This window comes from Sinocyclocheilus grahami, unplaced genomic scaffold, assembly GCF_001515645.1.
Source record: "Sinocyclocheilus grahami isolate Dianchi unplaced genomic scaffold, SAMN03320097.WGS_v1.1 scaffold40.1, whole genome shotgun sequence".
NCBI classification, from domain to species: Eukaryota; Metazoa; Chordata; class Actinopteri; order Cypriniformes; family Cyprinidae; genus Sinocyclocheilus; species Sinocyclocheilus grahami.
The window spans coordinates 3,131,844-3,150,183 of NW_015505219.1; the positions used below are offsets into that span (position 1 = coordinate 3,131,844).

An 18,340-nucleotide genomic window follows, 5' to 3' on the forward strand; every position below is an offset into this window, starting at 1 on the left:
TATTGCTATTTGCACTTAGTGTAAATAGTCTCTATCGCTATTTACACTTAGTGCAAATAGCCACTGCCTTAAAAATAAGCACTAAGAACAAAAAACAAAAACAAACCAAAAAAAAGAAACTATTTAGTTAGTGGGATACATGTTAAAACCGCTTGCCATATACTGCGGCTGTTGAGAAAAGCCTTCTGGATGGTCCATTCGCGAAGCGCTCAGACGATGCCCCCAGCAGCGCGTGGACTTCTGCTGCACCTTCACTGTTTACTTCACACACAAAGGGTCTCTGACGCGTGGAAAATGGTGCAACTGGCAAACGGCGGAGTGATCTGGAACTCTTAAGTGCCATGAAGAGACAGAAGCAGATTCCATGCCAGTCTAGCAGCACATCTATCGCTCCACACGCCTGAAGATGAAGATGATCTCATGCTTGCACCCGTTTACCTCCCTGTCTCGTTTAAAAACAATGTCTTCAAGGAAATTCGCTGCATGATTCAACAGTAACGCCGTATCTCTAAATTACTTTATCGCTTTTCGACCATGAATTAAACTGCAATCCAAAATGAAATTTCCAACGGAAACCCCAAGGAAACCAGGGAACTGGAACCCTCCACAAGGTAGGTACAACATGTCGTTTCCAAAATGCATTTCCAGTGGCATACATGAGTTATTGCTCATGCTGTATCTTTGACAGACGTTATTATGAGCATAATGAAGCATACATGCGCTCTGGCAGTCAGCTGTCATATAGAGTGATTTAAGAGCCCAACTAATCCAATCAAAAACACTTTAACCAAGATGCGCAAAATGATGATGGGGTACCAGTGGGTGAGGTAGTTGACTGTGATCAGTGTAACGGATTAACGTCTCTGTTCATTCTAATAAAGGATCTCATTCTGTCCGTCTCAGTTTTTCAGTGGACACCTTCATTAAGATTCACAACCACGCGTTTCAATTACAAGATCCGTTGATGCTTAAGAGGTGTTCCTCACAAATCACAATCACGACATGACCGAGAGACCTGCATGGTTGATGTTTGCTGCAATAGTTTAGAAGGGTGGAAGAGGAAGAAGTCATAAAGACGCCTACGAGCAATTAAATGCAACATTTTCTAGAAATCTTCAACAGAGGTGTATCATAACGCGCCTACAAATCTGCGAGTACTATGCAGAGACACGAGAGATGCATAATGAAACGTGGGTGACACGCGCATTACCTAATCTTACTATGTGCAGGAAAATCACACACATTCACGAGACTGGTTTATATATTTAAATGCGTATTACTTCTAAATTATGATTGTTTTAATGTAAAAATCTTGCCATTATAAGTGGACCTCAGAAAACAATACAATATATTAAAAAGGCAGCTATATATTTAAATGCGTTGCAGATAATGTCTTACGGATAATAAACATACTTTTTCGACCTTCCAGGATTTATTTTATTTTTTTTTGGGGGGGGGGTATTATTATTATTTATTTTAACATATCTTTGACCGCAACAGCTCTTTTATATGATGCGACTACAGTTTCACTGTGCAGTGTTACATATAAATTCAAATTAATAAGACTTAATGTTCACCTAATTATTTGTTCTGAATTTTCAGTGAAAAAAAAAATAATATATATGCATGTATAAAAAAATCCGAAGGTAGGGTCAAGATGGCTTGTAAACAACGGTCGAATTGTCACAGTAAATTATTGCGGTCATGCTGCAGGGATAGTGTCCACATAAACAGTTGTACAATACAACATCATATTGAAGGCGAAGGGATTGCCTGACTACAAGAAAGTTGAGGGGAAATGATTTGAGGCTCTTTATTCTCTTAATTTGAGATTAGTGCGTTCTTTGGTTTATTGATTATAGGGTTATTTTAATTTATTTACAGTACCACCTTTCACAAGATGATTTTTTTGTAGAATATGCATATTGGTTAGTAAAGCTCTTATGCTTTTATGTGTTTATGAACAAAGCCAGGCGGTCTGAAACAGTGTAGCTTATCGTTGCTCCACCCTTGTACTGCTGCTTTCTACTGTAATGGGTTTTCAAGAAAGCCAAGAGAAGTGTGTGTGCAGACATGTGTGCGAATGTGTGGATATGCAGCAATGGTCAGAGGCTTTGGGACTATTACATGTGAAACACCACCCTTTGCCACATTTAGTGTTTACATTAATTTAAAATCGTCATGTTTAAAAAGAAAGTAAAATGAACACAGGAGCGAACACTAAACTCGAAAAGCAAATTACTCCGATTTTTTGAATACGTTTTTTTGCAGTGGATAAACGACAACATATATCAGTGGTCTGCAACACAAAAATGCATAGCTGGTCTGTGCTGTGGACAGCAGGGAAAAATAAAATGCAAAATAATAAAATGCAAATTTGATATAGTGTAGCAAGTCTCATAGGTTTATCAGCTCTTAAAAGAGGAGAAAATGCACATCTTTTTGACGTCAGGGCTGTGGGTCCAAACTTTACGGTATCGCAAATTCATCTGTCAGTTGCTAGAAGCCAAGCAAATAGGTTTCCATCATGAAGAGGTTGCGTGTCATGCTCTCGTCCTCGAAAACTATGAACGAAACTTTGCAAGGTAAAATAAAACGACATTGACTACTTTAAAATATTTTTTTTTCACATAATTTAATATTTTACAAACATTTTTGGTTTGATTTGTACAAGTTTGACTTGATGTTTGATATAAAATCCTGAAGCAAATCCAGTGTTGTAAATGATCACATACATGGCATAAACATATATTGTCTCTTTTTTTAACAGTGCCAGTGCAGACCAACTTGGTGCCGCCGAAGAAGGTCCAACCAGGGATGTTGCAATCCAGCTTGGTGCAGGCCAGTGTGGCCACCATGCAGAACCCCATGGGTTGCTCTTTACCTCGCCTTTCTGTCTCCCGGCCCGCTAGTATGGTGGCCAGCATGGAAGCGGTGGCGGACGGCTCAGCCCTCCTCACGGTCATGAAGTGGAAGACTGTCCTTGCCGTGTTTGTGGTGGTGGTAGCGTACCTGGTCGCCGGCGGTCTGGTGTTCAGAGCCCTGGAGCAACCCTTTGAGAGCAACCAAAAAGACACCATCACTTTGAAGAAAGCCGCCTTCCTGAAGAAACATAGCTGCGTGACCCGAGATGAGCTGGAAGAGCTCATCAAGGTAAAACTGTTGCTCATCTGTAGTAGAGCTCGGCTAGTGTCCCTTGTGGGATCTCAGATCTAGTGTAACAATATAGCTTCATCGATCTGTCTGACATGTGAGCTTCACTCATGCAATAGACCAGGGCTCAGCGGTTGGACAATTCTAAATGGAGCAAGTGACGAAAATAAATGTAAAGATATCGGAGCAGACTGTCGTAGCAGACTTATGACAGCAAGCCGTTTGGTGTAGAGTTGAAGTGTTTGATGGATAGTGGCCATGATGGCAGTAATCAATCTGTTTTGCAGTGTTGAAGCAATGTCCAAAGTCCATTCTGGTCTTTAATAGTTCCCATTTACAGAGGCTACTTTAACACGACTTTTCAGAAATGGTCTCAGCAAGAAAATGGCAGAGATTTATGGAGGAAACACTGCAAACTCTGCAAACTTTCAATCTTTGAAACCTGACTAATACATTTTTGTCAGGTCTGTTATGTGATGTCTAGCGCTGTGACAAACATGACTTTTCATTCCTGCAGAGTTAATTTATTGTAGACTTACGATTAAGTTCTCATATCAAGGGTTCAAGATTTTGCTGATTAGCATAAATATATTTGCCCCTGCTGGTAGATTCTGTAATTACACCCTGTTGGCTGCAAAGCGCATCATTCTCCATTTATATCTTTCAAAAAATAAAGCAGTATACAAGTATACATTTCAAATCTTAATATTTTTTAATACTTACTTTTGCCTTAGTTTTTTTTTTATCTTAATGAAATTAAGTTTTAGTAAGTTAATTACCAATTTATTACAAAGTCATACAAATAACCTAATTGTGTTGAGCAGTCAATATTGTTGTGCGGTTCTGGTGTTTGTTACTGTGATTTTCGGTTGCTCAAGATGTCCTTGAGAGATGATGCCAAGTTAAAACACCAGAAGCGTCTTTGATAGATGAGTGGTGATAATCATCCAGCCCCGCAGATAAAGAACAATCAAGTCTTAAAAGCATCTGCTGGGGAATCTTGATTCCTTTTGCGCTAATGGGGCTCCATCAGGAGTATGGGCAGGGGAAAACGTGAAGCTCGCCCATCGCAATGCTCCCTGGAATGACTGAGGCGGGGAGGTTAAAAACCATAATTGAATCAATAACCTGAAACCCTAATTTAATCTAGAACCAGCAGCATTTGAGAGCTTTGTAACAAAGCACCATTCCAAAATAGCTCAGCCTCACCGACTCCAATAGAGCCTGAGAGAGGCGGATATGACAGCTGCTTCCTCTCGGCTTCTGCAGTTGAATGTTGTTTGAGCTGGGAGTTGCGGAACAAAGAAAATGGAAAACAGATCTGCAGCGGGAAACGTAACTTGTGGTTTTGCTGATTAGAAATACTGCAAAGCGTCGATGATTCAGGCTAGGGGCGTGTGGATTAGCTGCATGTAAGCTGTTGCTTTCGCTCTGCTCAGGCTGTGAGCTGTGCATATGTACTGCAGTCTGGCAGTGATGTAACTGGAGGTGAAGAATTTGAAGAAATGCCAAAGCACTTCTTTGAGCTGTAGACCAGACAGAGCGTGTGCGCTAATGCTTGCACATTGACTATCAAAAGGTGTTTTTTTCAGCTAAAATTGCCAGGAAATGTTCAAGCATTAGTGTACTGCCTACAGCTCTAGGAATTGCTTTGGCATTTGCTCGGATCCTTCACCTCCAGTTGCATCACCCTACCTGCCAGGAAATGGAAGAAAATATTTCCCATATTCTATTATTTATCCTACTTACCGCGCCTCTAACACTGACTAAATAAATATACTAGAGATATACAATAAATTATTACTATAGGGTTATGGAATTATTTAATTAAATAATTTACTTTGTAATTAAAAGCAACACAACAAATGCTACCATTATATATTATTACTTGAGAATGAGACTTTATATTTTGCATTACAGTAGTGAGAATTGGAGAGTAAAGTAAGCTTAAATGTTCTGAAAATAATGTTATAATACCAATGTTTTAAGGGTAAGCTTTGCTTACTTTATGCAATTATATTTAATTAACTAATATATTTTGTAGTATGTTTTGGTTATATTATAACATTTGTGAATGTCAAGATAAGAAGTCCAAGTCATGTTTCACCACAAAAACCAATATAAAATGTTGCTATAGTATATGAAAAGTTACTATAGCATACATCAGTTGAGTAGCTACAGTATGGGGTTTTTCAGGAAAAAAAACCCTTTCAGTATGAATTTAATTTCGAATCATAACACAGTGCAGTGGTGATTAGTGGAGATTGGGTTTCCTGATCAATCTCTCTGTGTTTGAGGCAGAATCTTATAGATACATCCCTCATGACACTCAGTATTTACAGCTTCTATATGCTTTACCTCTGTCACAGTGACACTTCTCATGATGGGATTGAAAGCTTTCAGACGCTGTCATCTGTGCACCCGCTGTCTGCTGTGAAGACGCATTTATATTTCTTCGAATTCATCTTCTCACCACCTTAAAAGAGGTATAACGTCTCCTAGTAGTGGACACAGATGCATATACAAGTCACCCAGGCAAGCAGATGGAGTAAAATGCTATTTAGATCCGTTCAGAAAAGAAATTGAAGATGAGCTGCAGACATATGGAATGCAAATTTGTGCTTTCTAGCAGTCTGTGTTGAGGTAAAACCATTTGCGCTTAACGGTCGAAGACATCACATTATATGAGAGAATTGAACTCTTCAAAGAGCATCCACCCACAGGACAGCAGTTTCCATTGAAAGAATCTCAAGCTGATTGATTGGTCAGATACAGAGAATGTAAATGTGGCTATTTCAGTTTCATTACACTCAAAACTTCAAAGATTGAAATAAGATATCTGCTATTCATAAGATATCATACGATATTAAGATATCTGCTATTCACAAATTCCATCATTTATTTTGTTCTTGATTTAATAAGCTTGCATTATTTTCTCTCGCATGAGGTTCTGCTTTCATGGCTACACTTGACTCAAACTTCGTATTCCGCATCCAGTCTAGACCGACAGACTCTGAATCTGCCCTTGTGTACCTGCCCTTCAGCTGCCCACACGTTCGTATCTCACACCTGAGCCGCTTCCTGTCGATCTCAGTATAGTGCTTCCATCTGCTCTCGATGCGTCCTGTTGGGCTGAGTGACCTGTTTCTGATCTGCCCTCTCTGTTCCTCTCTATTAATGATGCATCTGATCATCAAAGGCTCATTAAAGCTAGACAGCTTATTTGGATCATCACCTCAGTAGGGTGCCTTGGCCATGACAAACTGTATGTCAAAAACTACAGTTTGCTTAACAAAAGAGGATCTACAGTATTTATTGTTTGTTCTATTTGGAATGACTAGAACATGTGAGGCATCATGAGTCATCATGCTTCAAAATATATAGCTGGATGTTTTATGTACTGCTTGATACATAGGCTCATTGGAAAAGGCTCTATGTACGTTTTTGAAAAACTCCAAAAAGGTGCATATACATACAATTTCCAGCTGAAATGAGCACTGCAGTAAACTACACACACACACAAAACCAGACTTTGAACAACATTGTTATCACCTAAAAACACTTTAACCATAGTGCATGATTAAGAACATATATTTTGCCCACTAGCAAGTAAAATACTGCAACATGACAATACAAACAACAATAAAATCAGAAATGCAGATATTGTAAATAAACTGACGCATAAATGCATTATGAGACAGAACGCAGACGTTTACTGTCACCGTAATGTGCGAATTATGATCACGCAATATTGACTGATGGATCGGCAGAGAATCGTCTTTCTGCGAGTCATTAAGAAATTATAGTTGTATTCTATTTAAAGAAATATGAGGTAAACGTGTGAATACATAGCCTAATGTGCGCACTTTTGGAGTAAAGTTTCTATGTTGTGTGGCGAATCACTGATCAAAAATATGGAAGCAAACGTGATTGAATTTGTAGTATCTCGTTATTCTGATCAAAATATCATTAACTCCCGATTGTTTTTGCATTCCTGGCAGAAATGAGAACTATTAGTGTCACTGTAACCAAGGATTATTATAAATAGTGGTCAAATATCGAAGCTATCTAATCTCAAGGTAAAATCAGAATATTTCTTGTAAAAATGGTTTTGTAACAGCTGTCAAAAATAATCTATATATTTATTGCTGTGATTTGTGATATATTTGATATATATGTTATATGTGAGAGGGAATAGGGAAATAAAAGTAAATAAATACAGTTTTTTTTTTAACCCCCCCTGGTTTGTTCACAAATCACACCCTGTGTACAACATCATAAACTTGATCATGAACATTGAAACATTGATTATGAAATGTTGGCAGATTCATCTGTTTAAGATAAAACTGAACACGACTTTTGCGTCACTCATTAAGAAAAATATGTTACGTTTATATATGTGACCCTGGACCACAAAAGCATGTCATAAGGGTCAATTTTTCGAATTTGAGATTTATACATTATCTGAAAGCTGAATACATAAGCTTTCCATTGATGTATGGAAATATTTGGCTGAGATACAACTATTTGAAAATCTGGAATCTGAGGGTGCAAAAAATCTAAATATACTTTTGCGTCACTCACTGGACATTTCACTTGGAAATCATTGCAAAATGCAAAGCAATGTCTTTTTGCAGACATGTTGCCACAGGCAAGTTTTTCCAGTGAGCCTGGATTGTTATATTATCATTATTTTTTACATATTTATTTTTAATATTCTATATATATACAGTATAAATATATATATAGATATATATATATATATATATATATATATAATATTTTCAAAATATATGCTGTATGTGTCTGTCTTTATACATACATAATAAATATACACAGTACACACTCATATATTATGTAAACAAAAACTTTTATTTCGGATGCGATTAATCGCGATTAGTCGTTTGACAGCACTAATATATATATATATATATATGTGTATGGATTTATTATTTTTAAGATGCTATACACAGTGGTTTTGAAATTACACTAAAGACTAGTTTAAATTGTTTGCCCTTTTCAAGTAAATACTTCATCATTTCAAATTGCATTCACTGTCAGCATGGCGTTTAGATTTTCAGTCCATTTCGATGTTGAAATTATTTGTTTATTTTGGCCTGATACCAATTTTTATTTTCATTACCACATTAAATGATCTGTCACTGGCATTGACTATTAATCATATGGAAGACATGCTTCTCATACAATGACCTTAACTCCAGTCTTATCTTTTCCCAGCACTCTGTAGATGCAGTGAATGCCGGTGTCAGTCCTATCGGAGACACATCATACAACTCCAGTCACTGGGACTTAGGGAGCTCCTTTTTCTTCGCTGGAACTGTGATAACAACAATAGGTAGCACCTATACATCCCTGGATATTATACATACATTTCTAGACCTCTCCACCCCACATTAATATGCATAGCTCAAGCCAAATACAAGGAATTTGCTTGTGTCATACATTTACAGTCTTAGTTTCAGTCAATATGCCTGACCCCCAACACCACCAATCAATCATTTTCTCCTTCAGCCCCATTTATATTCCATGTGTGAAAATGTGCCTGCTTCAACTGTCGATCCAAATGGAACTACTGATGCTTATGGAGCAATTCATTGATTTTTAGACACATTCTGTAGTCTCAGTAAGGAAATAAATCAGGGGGGTGAATAATCAAAGCCGTAAATGGAAAAACAAGTTGAAATGTTAACTCACAACTGCGAGATATTAACTTGAAGTCACAATTATTATTATTATTATTTTAAAACAAAATTCTGACTTTTTTCTCAGAATTGCACATTTCTATTTCACAATTTTGACTTATTGCACGTTAAAACACACAAAAAATACTTAAATTGCACGTTTATATCTTGCAATTCTGACTTTTTTTCTCAGAATTGTAGGATAAAAAGTCAGAATTGTGAGATATAACTTTAAAATTGCGAGAAAAAAACATCAAACTTGTTAGGTAAAACTTTTATTTATTTTTCACTCTGTGGCGAAAATACAAGGCATTAATTCACTACTTGCAGTTATATAGCGCTTTCCATTAGAGGTTTGATGTAATGCATTTGAAGTCCATAGGCTACCTGCTGTGTTACCTGCCAGGGCCTGTGATTAATTACTTAAAGAAGCTGTTGTGTAATACAGGTTAGTATCTAAATGCTGACAATACTCTCAATGTCATTGGCTCAGCCATCCAGCAGGCAATGGACAAAGGCATAAACAAGATTAGTTTTTACACTTCAGTTGCCAAACCTTCGAACATGCTCTCAGTAGACACATTTTGATCCATGGGGGACCATAGTAGGTAATTTCCTACGATTCCCTTTAAACCTACAGAGTATGTCTGACTGGGCTGCATTGGAATTACCAGAATGATTGGAGTCTGAATTTATATATAGCAAAATTATAAGACACTTATGATTCTTTCATTTGATTTTGCATTGTCTGAATTGGCGTTGAACGAACTATGCATGTAATTATCCAATAAAGTCCCCTAACCATTATATCATATGGCATTCTTTCATATGTCACTTTGAATATACAGTACAGTGGTAAATTTGCTTTTCAGTTGCGTCTTAATTTACACCATTACTCTCTTATATTTTTAAGGTTATGGCAACATCTCTCCAAGCACAGAGGGAGGGAAGATTTTCTGTATCCTTTATGCAATTTTTGGCATCCCACTTTTTGGCTTTCTTCTGGCTGGTGTTGGTGATCAACTAGGGACTATTTTTGTGAAGAGCATTGCTAAAGTGGAGAAAATGTTCAGGGTAAGTGAACTGTGGAGCACAAAACTAGGGTTATTGAAAACAAGTCTGTGAATGTACAATCTGTTTAATGGGCTCTGTGAGAAGGTACGCATGAAAAGGCTGTAATACACTACACAACTTCTACCCATTTTTGCCCCGATTTGCAGTCTGGACAGTTTACGCTAGTTGCTGAAAATCAGAGCCAGTCTGCAGATTTTGTGCAGTCAGAGTTCACAGATTTATAGAGAAATTACACAGTGTATGATGGGCACAGACTCTGATATTATAGCTTCAGACTATTATTCCATCCGGTTTGATATTTTGAGCTGATTTTAGAACACATTGTTTTCAAATTTTTGCATGGATGAATGATTTTCTTTTTCACCACAAGGTAAAAAAAACAAAAACAGACATCACGTAATGTTCTGTGAATTTGCATTAAGACACAGTCATTATTCTTGATGGCGCAAAGGAACTCTAAATCATGTACTTTCTCTTTTATTAATTCTAGTAGCAAATTGAAACTTTATTTATTGATTTGTCATCTTGATTTATTTATTTTTTTCATAGCAATTATATATTTATTCAAGCATTTCAATAATTAATAATCTTCTGAATAGGACCAAGATGTCAAGAACAATGTTATGATCCTAAACGTCCTTTTAGTATTTTGAAATAAGCTAAATAAGTAGTGATCATAACAAAACAAGACATTTCTGGCAGGACCACTATCGTCAAAGATGATTGACAATTAGCATAAAAAACTGCTGATAATACTGAGGGACCTTATATATGAATGCTTAGATAGGTGTTGTATTCCCATAGGTTGATGGGGGACAGCTGAGAGTCAGCTGATGCGAGCTTGACTAACGTGACCTGCCATAACTAACGCTACGCTAGATTGTAATACACTGCATCTTAGGGCTTACATAGATAACAAAATGTGATATTTATTTTAAAGAAAGATTTCGCAAGCAAACTTTAAAAAATACAGTTAGTAGTTTGTTACGTTTTAAATAAAATATTAGATACTGTTCAAAATACTTTTTTAAGTATTCTAGCCACTCATTTACATGACAACGACTATTTGAGGGGCTTGAAAACACAAACCTTAAGAAACAATGCCATTACAGTCTTTGTGTAAACAAAATGTGACTATGTAAAAATGGTGACACCATGCACATGCATAGTATGCACGTGTGTGGGTTTAAAAAAAAAAAAGAGACATCCCCAACTACTGACCTGGAAAACATAATACAGCATTTTTAGTAGTTCTTGCAGATAGGCTACAAGTAAATGGAGATCATTTTGACAGCGCCATTGTCTGTACAAAAAACTTGTCAAAAATGCAGGAAAGGAAAAACCTTTCCATTTTTAGTACATTGGTGTCAATAAATGTACCCTACAGATATGTTCTACCCAGGCTCATTGGTAACACGTGCCTTTACCAACATTTATGCAAAACTCAAAAAATGTACCTATACGGAGGAATCACTGCAGTTTCTAGTTGAAATGAACACTAGAGGCAGTAAAACTCCGACAACTTTTATTCCTTTTCACACAAAGTATGATTTACAGGGCCAGAGTTTTGATTAAGAAAGCCCAATTTTCGCACAATTTCTTGCAGAATATTATGACTTTTTAACTTTGAAAACTGATACTTTTGAATGTTAGCGTTACATATACAGCTTCAAACGTGTACGTTTTCTAATGCAATAGGTTTTCTCGGCAGCATATGCGATATCAGCGATGCACTTCTGAAGTAAAAAGCTAAAATCAATGTTTAAGTTAGTTAAAATAGCATGGTTGCATCATCGAATGTGCTTTTTACATCACTTTTGCTTTCGTTAACACTATCAGGTAGGTTTACGGTTGTATGTTATTTTCCAACACGATAGAGCATTAGCCTTTTAGCGACACTCCCCAGACATTTGAAGTCTGAACCACATCAATATGTACCTGAAGCAACGCAATAAAAACGCTGCAATACATGCATGTACCAATTTAATAAAAAAACGCGGCCACAGTCACATAATGAATGTGTGTTTTAGCACCACTCACTGGATATTTCACTAAGAAAAGGCCGCAATAATAATGCTGTTGCAGAAACGTCGCCACAAGCACATATTTCTAATGAGTCTGGGGTGATGTTTGGGGGACACTGCATATAGTACCACAGGTTGGGGTGTTGCTTGGGGTCATATTTTTGTGTTTTAAAGTTTTTCAGCAAGGATGCATTAAATTGATCAAAAGTGACGTAAAGACATTTAATGTTACTAAAGATGAACTTTCTATTCATGAAATAATCCTGAATATATCAGGGTTTTCACGAAAATATGAAACAGCCCAACTGTGTTTAATACTGATAATAATAAGAAATGTTTCTTGAGCAGCAAATAAGCATTTTGGAATGATTTCTGAAGCATCATGTGACACTGAAGACTGCCGTAATGGCAGCTGAAAATAAACAGGAATAATATTTCACAATATTACTGTATTTTTGATCAAATAAATGCAGTCTTGTAAGCATTAAAATATTATAAAAAAATCTTACCTACCCCAAAATTTTGAACGGTAATGTATGCACCTGAAAAACACTACTGTGATGATTCCAAACAAACAAAACCAACAATCTATTTTAATGCTAAATGTTCCAATAAAAAATGTTTACCATGGCAATTAGAATTTCAAGTGTTAGGTTTATCATGTTAGACTATGCAAGGTCACTTCTTTTCCTGACGTCCTGGGAGGCATTAGTCAGGAAGATCGCAGCTCTTGTTTGTGGTAGGTTAGTCAGACCCTGCACAGCAGAGGTAAAGGCCTAGTAAATAAACAGAACTGAGGCTCCAGCATGCTGAGGCAGTGGCATCTGCAGTACGGGCTGAGATCACACCTCATTAGGACTAATCAGTCTTATTCAGATCATCATTAGGCCCATCAGAGAGCTAATGAACACATGCTACCTTCACAAAGTCACGAAATGTCTTCTCATGCCACATAGCCGCTGCTGGCAATGAAGTCGTGCTGTTTGTGTGACTAAGAATGGCTCTTGTACGATCTTTCATGTTGATATTGCTTTTTGTCTATTTCACCCCCCCCCAGCGCAAACACAATCAAATAAGCCAGACCAAGATTCGAGTGGCCTCTACATTGCTCTTCATCTTGGCTGGCTGCATTCTCTTCGTCACCATACCAGCCATCATCTTCAAGCACATTGAAGGATGGACCGGGCTGGAGGCGATTTATTTCGTGGTCATCACACTGACAACTGTTGGGATCGGAGATTATGTTGCCGGTACAGACAGAATTTAGTTGCGAAAAAAGCACTTCTGTGATGATTATATGTATTTATATATTAGAATAAAACGTCAGATTCATTTGTTATACTAAGGCCTATTTCAATATTTTGTTCACCTTTAACGTCTCATATTTCATCTCATGCGTTCAATGATGGTATTGTCTCTTTAAGTAAACAAAATTTTAAACAAAACTGGACAGTCATAGCTTTTTAAGTAGAAATAATTTTCATGAAATAAACATTTATTTATTTTTTCTTCTTTTAATTCTATCCATCTATCCATCCATCTATCGAACATTTTTGAAGGAGTTTAATATATTAAGATTAAAAGTTTAGGTCTGAGACAAGTGTGAAACAAACTCTATACAGGCCATTTGGGGAATTAGCAAATGAGGAAGGTCACCTCTGTGACATAAATGAGCCAGAAGTGAAAGAAACAACCAAATATGATTTGCTCATTTGACATTTAGTCTCTTGTGGATCCCTTTCAAGGAACAGGTTCAGTGGCTTTTGGGTTGCTTTGGTAGGCAAATCACAGAAGGGAAGAACTTTACCTACGTAGCTGAATGGATTCCTTTATAGACTTTGTTTCAATTTAGTACTTGAATAAAACAAAGTCCATATAAAAGCTATTGTATTTTTTTGAAATTTCTCTACTTGTAGACACCATGAATTGTCAAGAAAAACGGAGTTAGTCTGATTGCTGTTCTCAGGAAATAGCTTACATGAATTTGGCAGGAGGTTTTGATGAATGCCTCAAAAAGTGTGTGGTTGTAGATTTAAAAGACAATCAAATGCTCCCACATCTGAAATGAAAGTGTCATTTATACATCTCTTCCAGGAGGCAATAGAAGAATAGAGTACCGTAAATGGTACAGACCGCTGGTGTGGTTCTGGATCCTGGTTGGACTGGCTTACTTTGCTGCAGTTCTGAGCATGATTGGAGACTGGCTTAGGGTGCTTTCTAAAAAGACTAAAATGGAGGTGAGACATTTGTTAGCATTGCATTTACCTTGATTATTCCAGCTGGACTTTTATACTTCCAAATATTATGTAATGGTCAATGACATGACACTATTTGATTAATTTACTAAAACAATACACCAAAAATGCCATTTATACAATTATTACCTTTAAGTACTTCTCTTATATGATGAACATGTTTTTAATTTCCGTATTATCATTCATTTTGATATTTTCAGAAGCACAAAAGCAAAAATATCAGGGTGATACAACTTTCTTGATATTATAATGAAGAAAAAAAAATCTTTGTAACAACAACATTTTTTCTTCCTTTAATCGCCTCTTTTAATATCTGAAAAAATTAAACTTTTGTGCAGAAATCAGTCATGTGATGCAAATAACATGCAAAAACAGAGCTGAAAAAAATTAAACAAAAAACATTATATATTAAAAATGAGTGTCTGAGCTTTCTTATCACAAGGTAGTGTTGTAAAATCTTGTGTGGTGCATCTCATCAAAACATTTATGAACATTTATAATTATTCATGATATTTGTAAAGCACGTTTTACCTTAATAAATATTTTTAAAATAATTTTTGAAAATAATCATTAAGATGTGTACATTCATATGTGTTAAAGAAAATATTAGTTTTACTTAATGGTTACACAATTTTTTAAAAACGTATGAAACCAACATCAATACAAAGAACACCTTTTAATAATTTGGCACATGTTTTTCCTTTTCTTTATCATAAAAACTTGTAAACGTCATTGACTCATAAAAAGTACAAACAGTTATTTGGAAGGACAATTTAAAGTGCCCCTATTATGGGTTATGAAAGGTTCATATTTTGGTTTTGGGAGCCCCCAGTAACAGGTCGACATGCATGCAAGGTCAAAAAACACTTTCATTGTCTTATAATATACATTTATTTTTTACCTCATTTGCTCAACGACTCCCAAACGATTTGCTCAACGATTCATTTTTCCAAACCCCTCCTTTGCGTGATGCTAATCTGCAGTGATTGGTCCGATTGGTCTCATTTTCATTTCATCACGCCTGTAATGCCTGATAAAGCAGCGTTTGTGAGCGCAGTGCTGCTTTGTGTACAGCGTTACCGGGGAAACAGCTATTTTACCGCTCCAAAAGCACACCTAGTGGCAAAGAATGAATTTGCATTTTCATTCAGACCAATGCGAAAAGACCAACAAGTGGGCGGGCAATATGCTAATGTTTCATGTTGACATCAACATGAAACAGCTTGGGATTCGTTTTAAAAACGACTCGTTTCAATGATTCAGAGTCAACTCTTTCTTTTGAGAGACAATAACTTTATACACGGTGCACTTTCAGATTTAAAACTTTGCAGGATGTTTTCATTCACTTAGAGCTGTGTTACACACTGCATGAAAGGTAGTTTTCAAAAATCCATAATAGGGGCACTTTAAAGCTTACAGGTTTATTTACCATTGTGATCTTGTTGAAGGTGGGTGAAATTAAGGCTCACGCTGCCGAATGGAAGGCCAACGTCCGCGCAGAGCTCCGTGAGACCAGGCGCCGACTCAGCGTGGAAGTTCATGACAAACTGCAAAGGGCCGCCACCATTCGCAGCATGGAGCGCAGGCAGCTAGGTTTCGACCAGCGGGCCCATTCCCTAGACATGCTGTCCCCTGAACGTCGAGCTGCCTTCAACAGCCTGGACACCACCAATTACAAAACATCCTCCCAGGAGAGCATCGACACAAAGCTCAACAACCTGCGTCTACGAGTTGAGCAGAATGAGCATCGGCGGAGCGACCCAAGCCAGGCGTACTCTGAAGATAATATTTTCAACCGCCTTGGTTCAGTCACAAAACTAGCCAAAAGGAACAGGAACAAAGAGTTGAGGAAAAACATCCCAGACGACGGTCGGAAAGCCTTAGATTCCTTCACCTATAATACTCCCACAATGGATGAGGAAAAGAAAGAGGCCGAGGACGAGGAGCTTGAGAAAGAGGTCAACACCAGTCTGACCAACTTACCTCTCTTTGTGGAGAGTCCCAATAAACAAAACGGATTCATGCCTCTACCGCCACAGACCAAAGAGGAAGAAAACGAGACAAAACTTGAAGACAAAGAGTTCCATTTGCAGATGGAGCCCTAGAGGAAACCGTGTAGGAAAATAACATATTCCTAAAGTGCCTTGTTTAGCCCTTACCCTGAGCTGAGATGTGAGAATCTCAATTTCTGCTGTTCATTTATCTGTTCACTGTGTCCTGATAACTTGATAATGGAAATATGGCAACAATAGCACTGGAAGACATATGGTTCTCTTCTTCAGTCCACTGAAAAATGCTTGTATAAGTTTGAAATGATCTCTCCCAACGTCCTGGACAAAATCCGAAGCAAGCTACATTGGCAGTTTGTTTGAAGTGTGACTGAAAGTGCTTCACTTTCAGTGTTCTTTCAGCCAGACTGTACTTCAAGGTCATTTGTCAAGAAGCATAACTGCTTAAAAACAATGTCTGTCAAGATCCCCCACCCATTCGAAATGAAGAAACCTACCTTGAGACTTGAATCCCCCATGATCAAAGATGATAAAACTCTTTGAATAGGAAGAACCCATGTTAAATTGGTGACACGTCGTATATGCACGGAGCTCAATTGTCCTGTAAAACAAGTTGAGTGCATCAATATGTGATCCAGATTTATGAAGTTAACCTATGAAATCTCAGGGCTTGTAGTCCTACTGTAATTGTCAAATTGTACGGTATGTCTGACACACAATTTGCCCTGCTCTCATGAAATATCTAAAGCTGTTGCTACACAGTACTGTTTTCATAGTTTGAAATTTTAGGACAATGGGACAAAAGAGAAGCCATAAGGTAGAAAGTCATGGTGGACGTCATGTGAGCTAGAATATCTAGTAGAGTTTAATCACAAACAACAGAATGTATCCGTTTATTTAATTTAAATGGATAGTTTACCCAAAAATGTAGCTCCAAACCTGTATAACTTACTTTCGTCTGCAGAACACAAGTGTTTAAAATGGTTTTGTCTATTTAATTGTCAGTAAGATCCAAAACAACACATGTTGATGGCATTTTCCATTTTTGGGTGTACTGTCCCTTTAAGCCATTGTCAAGTAAGTGATTTCGGAGAAACACAGTTGAAAGTGGATCGAATCTTGTAGCCAATCACCAGTAAGGGGCGTGTCCACTCATGATGGGGGAGGTGCCTGTTGCATAGCATGTTCCTGAATCTGGGGGCCGAGCTAACAAGATAGGATGTGATCCTTTTGGGTAAGGGCCTGTTTGTTGTGGTAATTTCAAATATCAAGAGTTTCGCAGAAATCGCTTACTGCACCTTTATTAAGTTGACTGATGGTGCTGATTACACAACATAATAGCGTATTCAGAATATTACATTGATTTGTGAGTGATCAGGGTAAAATCTTGACTTTTTTGAAGTCTACTAGACATTCTGTATGTGAATGAAAGACATATATGGCATACTTATGTTTTAGCTTTATGAAAGTATAGGATGCAGTTTCATTTATGATTGACGGAAATGTTACTCTCTTTTTTTTTGCCAGAAAACCTTGCACTTTTTTACAAGTTTCTTACTTTAGTTTATGATTTTCGTCTCTTCTTTTGACACACCACTAAACAATGTTGTGCTAATCGCCAGGGAGCGTCTGACATATTTGTGTGTGTGTTTGTGTTGAAACCAAATACCGCTTTGTCTGATGTGATTGTTGTCTTGCTGACTGTATTAATGAAAACTCCCTGAGGCAGACACACGTATCGGTACCTCATTCCCACCAACTCGTAAACGCACACATACACACATTTACAGCTGCAGCAAAATGCTTGTTGTTGAGCTAATGTTAATTACTCTTTTCATGTTTGCAATAGTCTAGAGCGAATGCAGCAATGGACTGAATATTTGTGATAAGAAAAAACTATGAAAATTGAAAACATTTTAAAGCATTCAAAACGATTTAAAAACACGGATCCCTAAAGCATGCTATTGTGCTAATATGTTATGCTATGGTATTGATTGTACCACAAACATGCTTCTTGAGACTTTGAAATGTCCATGTTTGAGCTCTACTTCGGGCTGCACATGCTAGTAAATTGCTGTTCGCAGTATCTGCAGTATCTTGTGCAACCATTACATTCAATGTAG

General features: G+C 37.2%; 1 protein-coding gene across 1 annotated transcript; it reads left to right on the forward strand.

The window, feature by feature from the left end:
- Nucleotides 1-227: 227 nt before the first annotated feature.
- Nucleotides 228-18,340, forward strand: kcnk10a (potassium channel, subfamily K, member 10a). The gene is made up of 7 exons (XM_016267848.1): nucleotides 228-611; nucleotides 2,771-3,153; nucleotides 8,392-8,509; nucleotides 9,769-9,929; nucleotides 13,011-13,203; nucleotides 14,048-14,190; nucleotides 15,657-18,340. Exons 1-7 carry the CDS (start codon nucleotides 557-559, stop codon nucleotides 16,311-16,313), a joined length of 1,710 nt encoding a protein of 569 aa, XP_016123334.1. The 5' UTR covers nucleotides 228-556; the 3' UTR covers nucleotides 16,314-18,340.

What these genes read in the sequence shown, in the direction of transcription:
- kcnk10a (XM_016267848.1), top strand. Translation starts at nt 557, where the DNA reads ATGAAATTTCCAACGGAAACCCCAAGGAAACCAGGGAACTGGAACCCT. An exon ending in AAGTGGAGAAAATGTTCAGG is followed by an intron (nt 9,930 to 13,010) that starts GTAAGTGAACTG and finishes ACCCCCCCCCAG; the next exon opens with CGCAAACACAATCAAATAAG. An exon ending in GATCGGAGATTATGTTGCCG is followed by an intron (nt 13,204 to 14,047) that starts GTACAGACAGAA and finishes CATCTCTTCCAG; the next exon opens with GAGGCAATAGAAGAATAGAG.